We start from the raw sequence: 18,948 nt of genomic DNA, 5'->3' as shown, positions 1-18,948 counted from the left end.
TATGGAATTTTGCGATGTTGAGAGACGAACGAGGAGGCAGATTCAGAGACACTCTGGAGACTCAGATGGCTCATGTTGAGAATAAGGTTTACAGATATAAATGATGCAACGAGCAACACAGGGATGTGAGCACTGGCAGTATCAATTCTGAGGATTCTCTTCAACCTTGGGTATATATTGAGTTGGGAGGAATGCCATATTTAGATTGCGGCCCACTATGGAGACAACTTTCTACTCCGTAACGTCAGACTAAACAGTATCTAATCTCAACCAAGTCATGTTTTTGTTACAGCATTTGCCTCTATCTCATGGATCTTCTTTTGCAGCATTTGCCTTTCTCAGGCTCATATTAGGGACAGAGAAGGTCTGAATGTGCTCCAAGCCTCAGTTTGGAAGAAGCAAATAGGAACAGAGGTCAAAGGTGACAACCTGTAGGATAATTTCAGGTGACCTATAGGTTCTACAACTTCATTTAAGGTGACTGTAGTTGACAGATGCAACCTGCATGATATTATGGGATGTCTTCAGCCAACAGCTGCGAGGAGATATCTTGATAAGGGGAAAGAGAGCAATTTTTCCTTCACATTCACCATTGAAGTTTAAAAATTGTGATTTATTTCAACTTTAACAATGTGTTCACAACTTAGATTCAGCATGGATGGCAACAAAGGGGTCTTCATCTCTGTTGCTGATCCTGAAGTGGGCACGGCCATCACCACCAACTTGGATCTGCTTCCCAGTGCACCTGTTTCCTTCCTTCTGGCCAGAAATAACGTCACAGTAGGTACCACCAGGCATGCCAGTGCTGAGGGTCACATCCAGGTCCCTGGACGATGAAGACAAGGAGCTTGTTGTTAAAACCACTCCAACGTCAAAATAAAAATTTTCTGTGAAAATCTTGCCTTCCTGCTTTGCTTATTTTCTCCAAAACACAAGCATAAATTGTAAGTCAGTAGTATATTGGTTAGAGGGGGACATCCCTTGCATCATGGAAAGAGAAGTGATAAAAATACCGTACATAAATGAAGATAAGATGATATTACTTTTTGAAAATTCTGAAAGGTGTCTTTTGTTCAATAACAAGACAATTATATTTTCACAACTTTAGATATTGGTTTTGGTCACAGAATTTTGGGTTGGGAATTGGTTATATCCCAAATGTTGGTGATGTTCATGTGAAAAATATTTTGCTAAGGGCCCCAACAGTCTGGTAGATGTTGCCATGTACCCGCCTCCAGTTCCATACATTTGTTTAACCTCATTTTCATATGAAATGTATTTTTTTTGCAAACCAGTTACATTGCCAAGTTCTTACCAATCATCATTGTTAAAGACGATGAAACCACGATTACCACGTCCAAAGGCAACCTGGTTGCTCTGGTTGTCCCACCAGTTGGACTGAGGCTGTCCATTGACCACATTACGGAAAATGACCATGTTCCTAAAGAGGAAATACATGAAAATAAAATCCATCTTACATCAAACTTTTCACATCCATGTGACCAAGCAGAAGTGAATCATGCATCTCTTGCGTTCTGTCAACTCACGTGATCTGACGCCATCTGTGCTCACACACCCAGTCATTTCCACATGTCTGGTCAGAGTTGATTGTAACAGGCTTGGTGGATCCATCACCATGGCTGGGAGGGCCCATCCAGTCATTCTGATCCTTCAATGATCAGCAAACATGTTTAACAAAACTGTTCCACATACACACTATTGCATGACTGCATTTCGACATTACCAAAGAGACAGCATACTTTTCCATTCACGAAGTTGCGGTTCCATCGGTAGCTAGACATGACCCTGGTTACTCCATAAGGGTGAGCAAGCATGTAGCTGACAGCCATCTTGTGGAGTCTGGAGTCCCAGAAGGTAACAATGGATGCACCACCAGCACCATGACCTCTCTGGTTGTCGTGGTTGTCAACAAACACCAGGGCATTGCCATTGGACATGAAGCCCCATCCCTCTCCCCAGTTCCTGGACACATGAATACAATTTTACTGATAACTATTATTTTTGACTAAGTATTTCCATACTATTTCATCTCAGAACCTCTTAAATGCACCACTTCTGGTCAAACAGGACTGATGCAAGTAAGAAATTATCTGTTAAATCTAGCAATTAATTGACAATATATAATTATGGCCATGGTTAAATAACTTCCTTTGTTACATCACTGTGTTATACTGTAGGATTTGGGCACACTGACACAAACTCACTTACTTGGTGTAAGACAGCTTTTCACCATCCCATTTTCTGAAGATAGTTCCCAGTTTGGCGCCATATTTGAACTCAGTCACTCTTCCCAGATGGGTGTACTGTCCAGATGTGATGGGCTGACCTCCCAGATCAATAACCTAGGGCAAAAACAGTACCTAACTCATAGCATCCATGCTCTGTAAATAGGTATAGTTTAGATTAACTGCACCATATCAGTGAGTTGTGAACTGACAAAGTCTGAGACACCAACAGATAAAAACCATGTTTCTGTTGTTAAACATGAATTTCCTTCATGTTTTTAGCAAAGACATGGCATATATGTCTATATTCTAAAGATCACAATCTGTATTCTTAAAATTTCAGGCTGTTTCTGAGCTTTATTTTCATTGATTTTGACTTGAGCACCCTCAAAGTGAATCTTTTATTTTATGGCACCATCACAGCTTCAAAGCTAAAATGAGCTAAAGACAGTGACTATTGAAGGAATCATTAAACATAGATAAACATAACCATAACCATAAACTGAAAAACTACCTCCTGGTAGATGAAGGGTCTGGAGCCACCAGAGAACCAGTTGGTGTTGAGGTTGTGTAGACGGCCATAGACAGCAGACAGGTCACCAGGCCACATGTGCTTGCAGGCATCCACTCTGAATCCAGCCACACCCATGTCAATCAGGCTGTTCATGTAGTCAGCCACCTTGCCCCTAACATAATCTTTCTCCAAGGCAAGGTCCAACAGACCGAGCAGACGACAGTCACGCACCTGGAGCAGTAAATGACTGTTTACATCCAATCTACATCATCATTTGTCACGATCATCATATATTAACTATAATTTTAATTCGAATGTATGTAACATCTGTATGCATAGGTTTTATTCATAAATGTTGTCACCGTTACCAAAACAGCTTAAAAACTAGTTAGTGTGACCTTTGCATTGAAAATTTGTGAACTTCAACTTGTGAAATTACCTAAAGGGAAAACAGTAACAATCTCATTAGTTTTTCTCAGTGATATTCATTACCTGATACATATCGTCATAGTTCTCAATATTTTCACTGCCAGTATAGCATTTATAGTCATTGAAGTCCAGGTAAGAAAAGGGGACTGTAGGGAAGTCCTTCCTGTTGGCACTGAACCAGCTTCCACATGAGGAGTGGGTTCCCTCTCCACCACCAGCTCCGCACATATGGTTGATGACAGCATCCACATAGATGTTGACCTGTGGTTACATACAGGATGGAAGATTCTCACATCACAGATACATGCCAGAAGTGCACTGTCCACTGTTGGTTTGCTATGTTGGTGGTCCAGTAACTCAAACATTTTACAAAGCAGCAACAAAATGTGTTACATAAAAGTGTGAATGAATGCTCCCTATAAAAACAACATTAATTTGTTAAATTGTGGGTTTTTCTTTATTTTGTCCTAAAATACCAGGTGTCTGTTATCATGAAACACTTTGGTACTAATGCATTGTATGTCAAGTATGCGGTTTCCTAAAATGTATCTGATAAGAATTTGTGGATTTTTACAAGCCTGTAGAGTTACAAGGAGCTGTCAAACATTATACAATATTGATCCTAATGCTCACAAAATCATGGCTTTAATGTCGTTTACCCCAACTTTGTTGCATCTGGAGATCATGTCCCTCAGCTCGTTCTCACTGCCAGATCTGGAACACAACTTGTAGCCGATTGGTTGGTATCTCTGCCACCAGGGTCTCCAGGGATCGTTCAGCACAATGTGCTCATTTGGAGGAGAGATCTGATAAAAAAGGAGAATAAACATTAGTTATTATTATCTTTATGATACCAACAGAAAAACTGGAATCGTGTGTTATCTTAATATTTCACTTTTTTTAAAAATTTAATAAACACAATCACTTTTACTGTAATGTACAGAATATACAGTGAATACATGGTGATTGGAGCTAAAATCTTTAGCTGAGGTTCACGAGCAGGACCACACCTCAATCACTCCCCTTTCTGTCGTACGTCTATACATACCAGTCTGCCCTTTTCACTTGTTCAAATTAAGGGTGTGGTTCTTGCTAGTGAAATTATTTCAAATAACTCTTTTATAGCAGTTGTAGTAATCTGTGTGCAAACGTCTGGTGCAATAATTTTGCTTATTATTTTATTGTCAATTTGGAAAAGTAAGCATTACTATCCTTCTACAGAACTAGAATAAGCCCCACACTTATGTTCAGCCATACATACCTGAACACCTCCAAAGCCCTTGGGACCCAAGAAGCGTTCACACTCGGCAGCGATGTCGGCCCAGCGCCACTCAAAGAGATGGACGATGGATGTCCTTCCATATTTGAAATGGGGGTTATGCTGGGCGAGGCTGAGCCCGAACACAGCGACCAGAATGACCAACTTCATGTTTTCACTGGGTGAGAGAAAAAAACACACTCACCTTCTGTTGCACCAGTAATATTTATGCTCATTTTCCCCCCTGCTGGACCAATGAGAACCCGGTACATATCAGCATGGAAATTAAACAGGTGCATTTATCTCATTCTTTTTCTGCTTCCTTTTAAAACAAGCAGAAACAAGAAAAGCACTCAGAGAGCGCAGTACTCTGCCAAGGCTGTTCATTCCCCCATATGGCATTGTCAGAAATGCAGCATTTGTTTATTAGTTATTGATGATCAGAAATTATGGCAACATAGAATGTGGCCATTTAGTATAGATGTACCCACAAACAAAATGACCTTGCATTGAGCACAGGCATGTGTTATGCATGTGTATGTTATGTATGGATACCAAATCACATGATCTAACTATGTAGCTCTGTGGTGGCGGGAATTGATGGTTGGTCCTCACGTAATTTCTGACCTTCTCTGAAAATTACATCCAAATCTGTTAGTCCGTTCTTGAGTAATGTTGCTAACAGACAGACAGACAAACCAACGGTGATCGTCACATAACTCTGCTGCATTCCTTGGTGGATTAAAAATAGCTTCATGGCATGTGCTGGCTGTTAACAGAGACGTGAGGTGTGCATAATGTCGTTTTCAAAACAGAAGTTACAAATAGTTTAAAGAGACTGCTAAAGATCCTAATGCATGTAATCTATCTTTTGCACTGGTTTTGGATTAAAGATTTCTGAACAGCTCAAAACAAACAAAAAAATTAGAACTCACACTTGCTTTGTCAAAATGAACATTACATCTAGCTATCAACAACAATAACCCTCAAAAGCATGATCTCATTGACAGAATCTAATATGATGTGATTTATCTTGGAGTGATTCAAACATGAGGACAATTCTCATCGCTCCAAACATGACAATTCAGGCAGCTTACAGTTTTTCTCAGTCACTTTGTTACATTTCTCGAATCATCCTCGACATTTGCAAAACAGGAAACGCATTTCTCAAAACAATTCATGCAAATAGCAGAACACCATGGAATACCTGCAAAAGCAAGTCTCTTGCTCAAAATCCTTAGTTCATCTCTCAAAAGTAAATATCTGAACATATCAGTGCCATCAGAATGACAAGTCCTTGTGTCATTGTGTATGGATAAGACAGTCAAATTGCTTCATTATGTTGTCATTATAACTGTGTAATCTGGAGGGATGTTCTGATGTAAACTATGGCTAAAGTTTTGATGGCAATTATTGTAAATTGTAAGTTACACCTTAGTGTATGTGGGAGATTGATTGCAAGAGACTGGACAAGATTCACATTTACGCTTTTACTGGTTGTATTGTAATTTGTTGACAGACCACATCATTGTGATACAGAAAGAAAAACAGTCCTGCATAGCACAAAGAAAAAAAAAGTAGAAATGTTAACATAGAACAATCTCCTGAGGGAAAACTGTACATGCAGTACTGTAAGAATTACAGTGCAGTCTTCCTACACCTCCTGATGTTCCTGTCTGTTGGGCCACAAATTCTCATCCACATCACGAATATCTTCTCTTGCGTCTTTGAGCGATTTCAGAAAACCCTAACCCTTCACACATTTCCCTTCGTAGAGAAAGTTAAGATTCACCTGGGAGCAATTTACCCATTCAGGACAGATTTAGGAAAAAAAGTCTAATGGAAATGTATAGAAATATCCTTGACATATTATGACAACTTGTTCAAGCATTTTGATGTAAACACTTAAGCGATGAACTAATGCCTAAATGTTGTGGGTTTTGATCAACATGACGTAAGCACTTGATAATGTAGGAAACAGCAGAACATTGTACATAATCATTTGTATGGATGTACCAAAGCATTTGCAACTTGTTCAAAGAAATGAGAAACTGCTTTTTTGATTCACACAAGTGACACAATGATGTGAAGATTGAACAAGTAGTTTTGAGAATTTCCATTCTGATCTGAGAAATGTACCAATGCGACTGAGAAAAACTGTAAATGCATAAAAGACTTTGATCGAGGAGAAATTTCTATTTAGGGGCAAGGCAAAAAAAAAGCTGGGTCAGATGACATCAGCATTTTTTTTTTATGTTGTGTTAGTGTGTGTTTGTTAGTGGGCTACGCATGTGTGGGAAAGTCAACACATTTATCATCATTTACTTTTCCATGTTTTAAATTTATGCCCTCAGTGTTTATATAAAGGAGGGACTGTCCTTGACAGTTTGGCTATTAGCCTTCATTGGTCATTGGTAATGAGATTAAGTAGCTGTGTCCACTACAAAAACAACAGTTCGTTCTTATCTCACGGTTTTTCTTTTTTGAAATTTTTTTAATTTTTTTTACTAATTTCACTATGGCAATGAAAGGATTAAACTGGATGTCTTGCAAAGATGTCTTAATTTATCTAACAAGTATTGGTTAGAACAATGCAAACAGTATTTGTGGTATGAAATTGACTTTTTATGATCTGTATATTAGTTTGTTGGTCTTGTTTAAGGAAACTACTGTATTGCAGTAGCCAGTTTTATTTAGAGTGACTGATTTTGTCATTGAAGTTGTTGGCAGTTAGAAAACTTACGAAACAGGTCACATCCTTCTGTAACTTCACAGGGTTATCCACTGGACATCAAGAAAAACCAATACAGCCACTTTCAAGACAGACACATAAAAGGTCAAATAGACTATGTAGAAGTAAATGAGGCCTGACAAAACACGACAAAAATTTCTGATTGTACAGACAGGATTATTTTTAAGGTCAATCATCAAAATTATTTTAATTACACACTTGTAGTTACCAGTTACACTTAGTATTTAAAAGTACATTTTTAGACTAGGTTGCTTTTGTTTGACTATTTTTATACAGAATACTTTTTACTTTTAGACTCATTAAATTTTTAGTGAAAAATGAATGCTTTTACTGTTACTGCTACATTTGATTGCATTCCTCATTTTATTTTCTTTTTTTCATACATTTATGCACATGTCATTAAGATGCTGAATAATTGAATTTCCCTCGGGATTTATAAAGTATCTATCTATCTATCTATCTATCTATCTATCTATCTATCTATCTATCAATCTATCAATCTATCTATCTATCTATCTATCTATCTATCTATCTATCTATCTATCTATCAATCTATCAATCTATCTATCTATCTATCTATCTATCTATCTATCTATCTATCTATCTATCTATCTATCTATCTATCTATCTATCTATCTATCTATCTATCTATCTATCTATCTATCATGCATTTATTGTTCCTCTACAAAGTGCAACAAAATTTAAAAAGCCAGTCCCTCAGTGCACCAACAATGTATGGTATGACTTACAAAACTAGCCAATGTAACATTTAATACTTGAGTTGGATCATCCTGAACTAAAACTACAGGTATTACCAAAATCTTTTGGTTAGTCAGTCTTACACTATGACTTGTTTGAATTTGTATTGAAGACATCTATAATATTATTCTGACCAGTTTAAACAGTTAGAGATAATTAGAATTCAGTTTTGACTAGTCAAAATATTAGCTGCAGATTTCTCATGCATAAGACAAAATATAAGATAGGATAGATATTAGTACCGTGTGTGCCATGTGCTAAAAATAGAAATAATATAACCATAGCAAATGTCATTAAACTGATGAGTACTGTTAAAACAAGTGTGAAATATGCAATTATGAATATTGTTGTGACTCAGTCTGCCTGCTAAGGGTCGGTGATGATCAGACAGCTTTGTCACACACATAGTCAAAAGTAAATTCTGGATCAAAAGTTGAGTCTTCAAAAAAGTTTTCAAGAAAGAGTCCTCAAACAGTCTTCAGAGTCTGATGCGAATAATGTTTATTCAATGCAGAGGCTGTAAAAACAAACGAGCAAAATCTCGAGATTTTAACTGACTACACAAAGCATTACATCATCTTTTATATCTATGCAAATTCCTTCTAAACACACCTCTTCTGTTCTGGAAAGCCACAACCCACCGTCTTAAGACCCAATCATGATGCCCATGAAGTGATCGTATCAAAAGTTAGACCACCTCCTCTCTTTTATTTCTGATAGGTTGGCATTATTTCTGCGTGGCTCGCCCTAGGTTTTGTCAAAGATAATAGAGGTATGAGATCCCCGAGTCAGCCATAGGTGTGGGCTTCTGGCAGAATAACAGACAAATGAGGGGGCACAGTATGATATTATAACCTGTGATTTACCATTAATTCATGCTCTAATGTAATAAATGTGTGTAAACTAACCAAATGCTTATATCTGTTAAATATATACACTCTTTATTTGAAACAGCGTAGAAATCAGAAGAGTATCTCACTGTGAAAGGTGATGAGTTGATTATTTTTTGAATGTCTTTTTTATACAATCTTTATTTGAAACAGCGTAGAAATCAGAAGCGTACCTCACCGGGAATGGTGGTGAGTTGATTATTTTTGAATATGTCTTTTTTATGCAATCTTTATTTTGAATAGTGTAAAAATCAGAGGAGTGGGGAGTTGATTATTTTAATACTTGTCTTTTATAATGTTGGTATAGGGAGTAGCCACATGGGGGCAGCAACTCACTGTAGGAAGTGAGGCCTAGGGTTGCCAAGAGAAATGACGTGTTAAAGGTTTTTATTACTTTGAAAATGGAAATGCTTTTAAGGTTTTGATTACTACGAAATAGAGATGTTTACAGAAGAGTTTGATCACCCTGTGAAATTGGGAGGTTGTTGACTTGGAGGTGAAGCGAGAAGACGAGACAAACTTGGGTCACCGCACAAGTTAATGACCTGTATATATTTTATATATTTTGGGGGTTTTAGCGTAAGTCTGTGCGCACTGTGCAGAGATGTACAGTGTGGTGTCAGTGATTATTAGGCGCTGACATCAGCTACTCCTGTTCCCCGACCGGAGGCCTGCTCTTAGCTGTGGATGAAACAAATACAGTAATAGAAAGCTGAGACTGGGTGAAAGGGCCAAACAGTCCAAGGTTTTGGTTCCTCCAGAGCACGCAGAGGCCATGAGGTCGGTGGATGGGAGCAGTGCACGAGTGAGGAGGGGGATGAATGCTGTCATCACGTATGTAAATTAAAAGTGTACTGTCATCACGTATGCAAACTGGATGCTGACATCGCATATGTAAATTCTGGAGAGAGAAGTTTGCTATAAAATGCACCTGTTGGAAAGAGTTGTTGGGAGAGTTACGAGGTAGTCGCAAGGATGGATGCAAGCCAGGCAGCAATGCTCTGAGCATGGGGGATTTTACCACGTAACTTGGAAGAGAATTCAACATGATCTGAAAAGGAATAACTTTTCCACGGGAATTATGGATTTAAGGACTGCTCTTTCTGCACTGTTGGAGGATTACAAAAGACTGTGATCTAAAAATAACGCTGACTGAAGGAATATTACTGAACTCTATTATTTCCAAAAGGATTAACACCAGAGTGGATTATAACAAAGTTTTTATTGGGCCAAACAACGTAAAGGATACAAGCAGATCTAAATCGGGACTGAACTCTCTCTCCACCTCCTCCCTGGAGCAGAGCCCCAGCGGGGCGTCGGTCTTCAGGTGAGCAGCCGGTTCTGATCACACCGTCTGCTCTCTCCCTCCAAATTACATAGTTTGGGTGATTATCGCTCTTCTTAGATAAAACCATAGTTCCAGTTAGGGGTCATATTAGAGGATTGTTATAGAAATTAATGTTTAATTGGTTGTCTGATGATTTATGGGCTATTGCTATTTTCCTGCTGAAATTTTATAATAAAGCATTTATCCTGCAATTAAAGTTAACAGATTGGAAATTCTATTTATTTTTATCATGTTGATGAATTAACCACATATATCTTCTCAGTCTGTAAAAAGTCAGGTTATTTTGTGCATTACATCTAAAACTGGTTCTGTCAGATTACCCAATCGTTGGGGCCGAGGGTGGCCTTTTCTAAACTTATCCTTGGGGATATCCATTCCTTAACCTCTAAATTAAACCTAGCAACTTACCAAGTGCAGAATCCGATGAGAGAAAAGCTGCCGTTAACAGACGTGACTGGTAATTAATTTGACCATTCGAAAGTGGCTACTCAGTTGAGTTAGTTATCAGAGGAAGCAGGATAGGCGTCTGGATGGAGGCAGTTAGAAGCTAGGCGAATTTTCTCGCTTACCAGCTTAAACGTTCCTCAGATCCCATCTGGGTTGTACCATATGGGCTACGGGAACCGGACCCGTTAGATGGAGAGCTGGTCCAGTAATTCTCTGATAGTTAATTAATTAATTTGATTGATTTAGGAGGTTACTGGCCCTAGGATTCGACAGTTTCAACTCACGAGTGCAGACGAAGAGAGGGCATGAACTTCCTGTCTATATGGGCTCCATAGGCTTCCGTTGGGTTCCACAGGATTTTTCAGTGTACTCATAACTTCAGTTGACATGTTAGGTCTTCCCATCTTATCTTTGTTAGCTCTTAAATTTGATTCACACATTCCATTTGTCTAATTTTATCATTTGTTCAATCTTAAAATGCCACAACAATATTCTAGTAAACAACAATGTTTTGATGATAATCAAATGATTTGTGTGTGAAGAAATGTCAAATCAAAATGAGAACTATGAGGGTCTGGAATGCAGGTGAAAAGTCATGAAGTAAAATATTTATTTTTGATGTGAAAAGAAATCATATACTTTTAAAAACAATGTAACGTGAAGAGTTCAAAACTTAATTGTGTCTGCTCAAGGTAATATAACTTTTGAAAAATTGTATAAGGAACACAACAACACATAATGGTGTAAAATGTATGAAGACTGCTATAAAAGCATGAAGAGAGGCCAGGGAGAGGCCAGGATCTCGACATGTTCTCTGTAAAAGTTTAGAGGCATGACCTAATGCTGTAATATGATATGATGATCTGACCAATGGTTTTAGAGAAGTATAATGGTGTCAGATTATGTATCCAATGATGCAACCTATAAGTGGGAAGAAGTTACTAGGTTACATCAACATATATCACACTAATTCAAGTTAGATTTTATGATGTTCTGGACCTTTGCTTTAATAAAATTTATCTGACTGGACCTCTTTGAATTTTAATTGAATACCCCTGCTATAGAGTAAGACCTGGCAGGGTGAAAGATAATCATCAACAACTAGAGGCTTTTTAGGCGCCAGCATCTGCACCTGTAATGTAGAGAGAAATCACACTTAAACCTTCTATAACTGATGTAAAGAGTGAAATCACTGAATGAAAGCTCTTTACAGTGGTTTATTTCATTCACTCACTTTAAACATCTACCTTGGAATTCTAGAAGTTGAAGCACACTCTTTAGATCTTCTTTTAGAGTGCTCCATGCACATCTGATTTGCTGATCTGGTATCTCCACAGCAAGTTAATGGTTGATGTGACATTTCATTATGAACCGTGGTAACTTCTTAACCTAAGGAGGACCATCTGTGGTTGAAGCCATATAAAATAAAAGAAATTGGAAAAGGCAGTAATATGCCACATTTCTTTCTTGAAAACAACAAAAAAAATATTTTTCTCAGTAGATTTTTTTGGACACTAGCTCCAGTATATCTGTTGTTGTTGCTGCTGCTGTTGTTGTTGATGGTGATGATTGACCAGTTTTATTTGCATTTTTTCTTGGGTACAGCTTTTGGCTTCTCAGACCACATCTGAATTTATTAACCCTACTGAAGTTGTTTAAGGAGAGACCACCAATTTATGGTGGATTTAATTAAATGATGGATGTATGACACACCATCTATGGTTCAAATTAAAGGAGAACATACACTGGCCTTATTACATTATTCCACATTTGTATATTTTAGATTTTTAATAGGAAACATGTTCAAGAATGGAGGCCTTTGTGCAAATTCATTGAAGGCAATAAGCACATAGATTAGCTTTACATTTATATTTATCTTTCTTTTCGTTGGAGGTGGAATGTTGCAATTTCATTATTTTCATCACTTTCCAGTGCACCTCTAACAGTCACGGAAATGCTTAACTATGTACTTTAGCTTGTCTAGACTGCTAGTGGTTCTTTCAGATCAAGATTTAACAAAGCATTTAATGAGCTCATGAAACTTGTGTTTTTATACATTAAAAATGAACTCTGCATCAGCAACATTAAAAAGCCTCTTAAAGATCCAGTGTGTAGGATTTAGTGTCATCTGGTGGTGAGGTTGCAGACTGCAACCTTCTGAGTACCACTGGCCTCATTAATTGCCTCCAAACACATAGGAGAACCTAGAGTTGCTGGAAATAACCAGAGGCCCTCTCTAGAGTGCAACATGGCAAATTTAGCAGCAGAAGACCTGTGCCCACTGTAGATATGAAGATATGTCAATGGAAGCGAACACAAACACAATAGTTCTTATTTTTATTGCGTTAGACATGAGTACTTATGAAAAGCACATTCCATTTTGCCAAACGATCTTGTTAAACCCTAAACATTCAAGTAAAAAAACTAAAATCTTGCTACTTTACGTTTGCTGGAATACTGTTTGAAACATATGTTTTACATCTATTGATACTACTTGTCTTCGTACTCCTGTGTGCCCTGGACCACAATATTGCCCATTCTGTAGTACATAATGGTCTGGTTGCACTTGATAGGATTAAAAGTGCTCTGGCTTGTCTATTCTTCTTTATACCCATAATAATGGGGCAGAGATAAGGTGCAGCTTCAGTTTTCCCTTAAAAGAGTGATAAGTCAAATTGTGCAACAACAAACAACGAGCTGTGCTGCCTTGCTGCAAGATCAAAATTCTCTGTAAAACTGGTCATTTTCACTGTGGTAGGTCGTTGTTGTCGTTTCCTGTAGTAAAGTGGATTTTGACAACAGTAGCATGCATTCTGCTAGAGCTGCTGGACAGTCTTCAGCTCCATTGGTGTTAGATCTGTCAGCTGCTTAACCATCAAATCCTCCTCTCCACTGAACTTGGGATCTCAGGATCAGCCCTCTGCTGGTTCATGTCCCACCTCTCAGGGAGATACTTCAGAGTATCTTGGAGGGGAGAAGTGTCCAAACTGCAAAGCCTATCTACAGGGGTCCCCTATGTTCAGTGCTTAGTCCCCTCCTCTTTTCAATATACACTACTGGTCAAATGTTTTAGAACGCCCCATTTTTTCCAGTTTTTAATTGAAATTCAAGTAGTTCAAGTCCAATGAATAGCTTGAAATGGTACAAAGGTAAGTGGTGAACTGCCAGAGGTTTTTTGAAAAAAAGGTAAGGTTACCCAAAACTGAAAAAATAATGTACATTTCAGAAATATAGACAAAATGCCTTTTTCAAGGAACAGGAAATGGATTAACAACTTAAAGCTGTTCTGCAGCAATGGAGGTTGATCAAGTCTTGAAAGTTAGTGCTACTAATTCTTACATGTGTCCCAACTTTTCTTGATGACTTACAACCCCCTCTGTCTGCATAAAAGTCGTGTTGGAACACAGTGTGGCACCATACCCTCCAGAGCATGATTTGAACTGTATTGTACAGCAGAAAGTAGTGTGTTGCTATAAAAATGGTGAGGAAAAGGCGACTAACAATAGAAGTGAGACAGACCGTCATAACACTTAAAAATGTAGGTCTTTCCTACAGAGAAATTGTGAAGAAAGTCAAGGTGTCAGTGAGTACAGTTTTCTTCACCATCAAAAGGCACTCAGAAACTGGGGGAAACTGTAACAGGAAGAGGTCTGGAAGACCCAAAGCCACAGAATAAGAAGACAAGTTTCTGAGGGTCCTTTTCTGAGGTATAGAGGTCGTAGCAAGCGAGTCTCAGTTTCAACTGTGAAGAGAAGACTTGGAGTTGCAGAATTGACAGGTGGAGCAAGAAAGCCCTTGTTAAGGCATCAGAATAAGAAAAAGAGGCTTGCTTGGGCCCTGAAACACCACCAGTGGACTACTGAAGGAGGTATTATGGACTGATGAATCAAAATTTGAAATATCTGGTTCATCATGCAGGACTTTTGTATGCCGTTTAGTAGGCCAAAGGATGATTCCTCAGTGTGTGACATCAACTGTCAAACATGGAGGAGGAAGCGTGATGGTCTGAGGCTGTTTTGCTGGATCCAGGATCAGTGACTTGTACAGAGTGAGAGGAACCCTGAACCAAAACAGCCAACTCAGCATTCTGCAGCACCATGCAGTACCCTCTGGTATGTTCCTAGTTGATCAGGGGTTCATCCTACAGCAAGATAATGACCCAAATTGTAAGTCCAAGCTATGCCACAACTACTTCAGGAAAAAAGAGCAGGATGGTCAGCTTGAAAACATGGACTGACCAGCACAGTCTCCAGACTTAAAAAGAGGCTCTGAGGACCTTCAGTGATTCACACACGTTGGATGATATTTGGAGCATTTTATGAAACGTGGCCCAATCGCCATCTTGTTTCTTAAACATCTGACACCAAGTTATACAGAAATTATTTACCATTTTTAGTCCTTAATGTGCAGCAAAAAAAAGTCTAATTTTACTGTCAAACATTTACTATCTTGTGTATTTACTCCAAGTTATTACACACCCAGCAGTATGTTCAAATGCTGTGTAGTTTTAAGATGGAGTCCAGGTGTTTTTGAGAAACCTGTGGTTTGAAACCATGTTTTTTAGACTAATATAATTTTCTAACCACAGAACACGTTGTCCAAAAATAAGCATAAATGGAAGGGTTCATTATGTTACACTTTTAAACAAAAAGATACAGTTCTATTGTGTTGTTTTGATTTTTATTTGAGGATTTCTCTTTTTGCAGTATGATCAAATCAAGCATGTGGTACCAGTGTGGAGGAAAAAAAAAACTTCCTGTTGTTGGGAAGTACAAAAAAAAAACTCCAATTGGGGTGAGGAAAAAAAAAACCTCCCATCTGGGAAGTAAAAAAAAAAAACAACTGTGGTTGGGTTGAGGGTAGAGAGGAGGAAGAGAACATGAAGACTGTGGAGGTCGCTGAGGCCAATAACAGCAGATAAGAAACATGCAGCTCCAGATCCAGAGAAACCTGCAGAGGACAAAACACCAAGTCAGTGACATACAAAGGTGGCGTCTAACTGTATGAAGAGATATAGAGGAGAGGAGAGGTGCTCAGTGCATCATGGGAAATCCTCCAGCAGCCTGGGTTGGAATATTAACATTTTGAGAAAAACCGACTGAGTCTAACGATGAGCTAAATGCAGTTGAAGCTGTCATTCACAGCATCTACATGGATATTTAAGTCATCTGTTATAATGACTCTGTCTGTATTGAGACTAAATCAGTGAAGAACTCCGAAAATTCAGACAGAAACTCTGAGGGACAGGCAGATGGGAAATGAACAACTAACAGAACTTACAGACATTACAAAGCTTACCTGCAACCAACAGGACTCATTTTAGTGTTCAAAGTCACCTTTTTCGTTTGGTGTAATAAGAAAAATATCAGGATATCAATTACTTATCTGTAAAAGCAATGAATTTGGGGAGTTTACCATTGGAGAAATCTGGAGCTTGCTCTTCTTCTTCTTCTTCTTGTCCATTTGGGGCTGGTCTTCATCTTCTTCATTCTTCCTGGCCTGGTTCTGCTGTCCTGGGGCTCCTCCAACCATCTCCTTATCTTCTTTAGTTTTGAGTCACAGTGATGGAAGAAACAAATCACAGACGTGTGTTGTGAGATTCAGATTCGAGGTAGCAGTCTGAACAATTCACTATCACAAGGTACATTGTATTACATTGATACCAACCTGGCTGCTCAGTCTGGTTCTTTCTGTTCATGTTCTCTCTGCGACTGTGTGGGTTTCCTCTGGGTGCTCCGACTTCCTTCTGGGCTGTTCCTTGTCTGGTTTGTTTATCTGATCTTTCATTAGATTGAGGATCTTGGAGAGAGAGCTCTAAAGACAGCAAAAAGAGAGAAAACTTTTATTGACTCGAGATAAATAATTACATTTGAGCTGATTTACTGCATATGCTCATTTTAACATAAAATATCTAATTAGCCAGTTTATTTCATGAACTTACCTTGTGTTAACTGAATGGTCTTGCGATGGTCATGCACTGGTCCTGGATCTGCCTCCCATCATCTCTGTTCCATCCTGTCTGAATCTGCTTGGTGTCATTGAAGCACCTAGTTTTTTTTTGTTTTTTTAAAACAAACAAACAAACAAACAACAAACTGATACAGATACATTTTTCTATTGATTCTGACAAAAATAACTACGTTTTCTCAGACTGTGATATGCTACATACTAAACCCCTGTGTAACCATGCAGTGTCTGTTGGGTCATTCTTTCTCAAGCACATTTAAATTACCAGTGCATCCAGTAAAGTCTCAGTAAAGTTGTTCTTTTTTCTCCTCACAGGCTGGTCGTCATCTCTGGCTTCATCTCTGTTGGGGCTCGGTCACTCGTCTTTAAGTCGTCTTTTGGGTTCATCCTTGTCTTGGTCTTGGGTCCCGGGGTCATCAGTCTGAAAGAAATCAAAAAGAAAAACGCAGCAGAATCTTCTCCAAGTGTTACTATTGTTGAGATTTCAAAATATTAGATATACGAATGCAAAATCAAAATCCCAAACTCACCTTTTCATACAGCAGCATTCACAGGGATCCGTACGTACCTTTTTTTCTGGAAACTTCCCTCTGGCAGCGAGACCTTCACCCTCACACTACATTTATTATCTTAAATAAGACATTTGACCCCCCTTTTAAATCCCAGTGTGACTCTCCTGAACTGTGATCTTGTCACTGTGGACTCCACTGTGGGTCCAGGGTGGGATACAGACATACATGTTACTCCTGTGTAACATGCCGTCTGCATCCTGTTCACCTTCTGACAGAGTGGAGCTTCACTGTAAGGGGGGGACCACTGGAGGTATCCCACGATCCCTCCCAGATCCACCCACACCTCTAACAGGAAACCCTGACCAGAGTTCCACCGACAAGAACCGAGCTCCGATAGAATCACACAAAATACAATCCAAGAAAATCCATTCAAATAAAGTTGGAATAGATCTGATCAGACATAATCACAACAGACTGATTCAAATAAAATCTGATCAGATCACATCCAGAAAATCACATGTAGCTAAAATGTTGAAAATAAAACTAGGTAAATTTAATGAAATGGAAGATTTGCGAACCTTCTTAAATGGAGACTGGCCAGCAGGAGGTCCAGCAGCCCTCTTAGGTAGGGCAGGAGGCTTCTGGGGAGAGAAACTCACACATTGGTTAGTAAAACATAGTTAGAGGGGTCCTCCTGCATGTTTGTCAGGAGGTCGCTGACCAGAAAAAGTTGGAGGGGAAGGAGAGTGGAGGCAGCCTCCGAAGGAAGATTTAGTTCTCATCCTCCGAAATCCTGCAACTCCAGTGCTTGGTCAGTGGCAGTGGAGGAGGATCTGGGGGGAGGAGAACAAGGGAGCTGGAGGAGACTGGAGAGAGAGGGGGAGGAATGGGAGAAAAAGAAGAGCGTGAGGGAGAAGAGGAGGGGGAGGAGAGGGATAAGGAGGAGGAGGAGGTGGAGGAGGAAGAGAGACGTGAGGGGGAAGAGGAGGGGGAGGAGAGGGATAAGGAGGAGGAGGAGGGGGAGGAGGAGGAGAACAAAATCTCCCTCACTCTTTCCTCCTCATCCCTCTCCTCCCCCTCCTCTTCCCCCTCCCGTCTCTTCTCCTCATCCACCTCCTCCTCCTCCTCCTTATCCCTCTCCTCCCCCTCTCATTCTTCCTTCTCTCCCATTCCTCCCTCACTCCATCCTCTTTCCTCTCCCTCCTCCTTCGGGAGGAGGAGGAGGAGGGGGAGGAGAGGGATGAGAAGGAGGAGGAGGATGAGGAGAGATGGGGGGAGGAAGAGGAGGAGGAGAGGGAGAGAGCGGGATAAGGAGAAGGAGAGACGGGAGGAGGAAGAGGAGCAGAGACGGGGCGAAAGAAGGGATAAAAAGAAGAGCAGGAAGGGAAGGAGGAGGTGGAGAAGATAGGAGAGAATGGGGGAGGTAGGGAAGAAAAGGAAGGGTGAGAGGTGGAAGAGGAGGGAGAGGAAAGAGGAAGGAGTGAGGGAGGAATGGGAGAGAAGGAAGAATGAGAGGGGGAGGAGAACAAGGGAGCTGGAGGAGATTGGAGAGAGAGGCAGAGGAATGGGAGAAAAAGAAGAGCGAGAGGGAGAAGAGGAGGGGGAGGAGAGGGATGAGGAGGAGGAGGTGGAGGAGGAGGAAAACAAAATCTCCCTCACTCTTTCCTCCTTATCCCTCCTCCTCCCCCTCCTCTTCCTCCCCCGTCTCTCCTCATCCACCTCCTCCTCCTCCTTATCCCTCTTCTCCCCCTCTCATTCTTCTTTCTCTCCCATTCCTCCCTCACTCCTTCCTCTTTCCTCTCCCTCCTCCTTCGGGAGGAGGAAGA

The 18,948-nt window shown here is 39.8% G+C and overlaps 1 protein-coding gene and 2 long non-coding RNA genes across 3 annotated transcripts; all 3 read right to left on the bottom strand.

Annotated features, from left to right (window-relative positions):
- Positions 1-592: 592 nt before the first annotated feature.
- LOC111570226 (alpha-amylase-like) lies at positions 593-4,647 on the bottom strand. Its single transcript, XM_023272864.3, has 9 exons — positions 4,451-4,647; positions 3,849-3,995; positions 3,253-3,450; positions 2,761-2,991; positions 2,230-2,363; positions 1,761-1,983; positions 1,548-1,669; positions 1,316-1,441; positions 593-826 (listed from the first exon to the last, which is right to left on the bottom strand). The coding sequence occupies exons 1-9, from the start codon at positions 4,616-4,618 to the stop codon at positions 637-639; spliced, it is 1,539 nt and encodes a 512-aa protein (XP_023128632.2). The 5' UTR covers positions 4,619-4,647; the 3' UTR covers positions 593-636.
- Positions 4,648-14,943: 10,296 nt separating this feature from the next.
- Positions 14,944-16,132, bottom strand: LOC129349816 (uncharacterized). Its single transcript, XR_008602949.1, has 2 exons — positions 16,059-16,132; positions 14,944-15,593 (listed from the first exon to the last, which is right to left on the bottom strand). It is a non-coding gene; the product is annotated as an uncharacterized LOC129349816 (long non-coding RNA).
- Positions 16,133-16,323: 191 nt separating this feature from the next.
- LOC129349815 (uncharacterized) lies at positions 16,324-18,118 on the bottom strand. The gene is made up of 3 exons (XR_008602948.1): positions 16,876-18,118; positions 16,585-16,690; positions 16,324-16,457 (listed from the first exon to the last, which is right to left on the bottom strand). It is a non-coding gene; the product is annotated as an uncharacterized LOC129349815 (long non-coding RNA).
- Positions 18,119-18,948: the final 830 nt, after the last annotated feature.

This window comes from Amphiprion ocellaris, chromosome 10 (assembly GCF_022539595.1).
Source record: "Amphiprion ocellaris isolate individual 3 ecotype Okinawa chromosome 10, ASM2253959v1, whole genome shotgun sequence".
Lineage (NCBI taxonomy): Eukaryota > Metazoa > Chordata > Actinopteri > Pomacentridae > Amphiprion > Amphiprion ocellaris.
Note: the sequence above shows the minus strand (reverse complement) of the source record. Positions and strands in the feature narration are given on the sequence as shown.

Coding starts and splice junctions, on each gene's coding strand:
- LOC111570226 (XM_023272864.3), bottom strand. CDS start 4,618: ATGAAGTTGGTCATTCTGGTCGCTGTGTTCGGGCTCAGCCTCGCCCAG. Junction 1,442..1,547: donor CACAGATGGCGTCAGATCAC/GTGAGTTGACAG, acceptor TTTCCTCTTTAG/GAACATGGTCATTTTCCGTA. Junction 827..1,315: donor GTCTTTAACAATGATGATTG/GTAAGAACTTGG, acceptor TTCATCGTCCAG/GGACCTGGATGTGACCCTCA.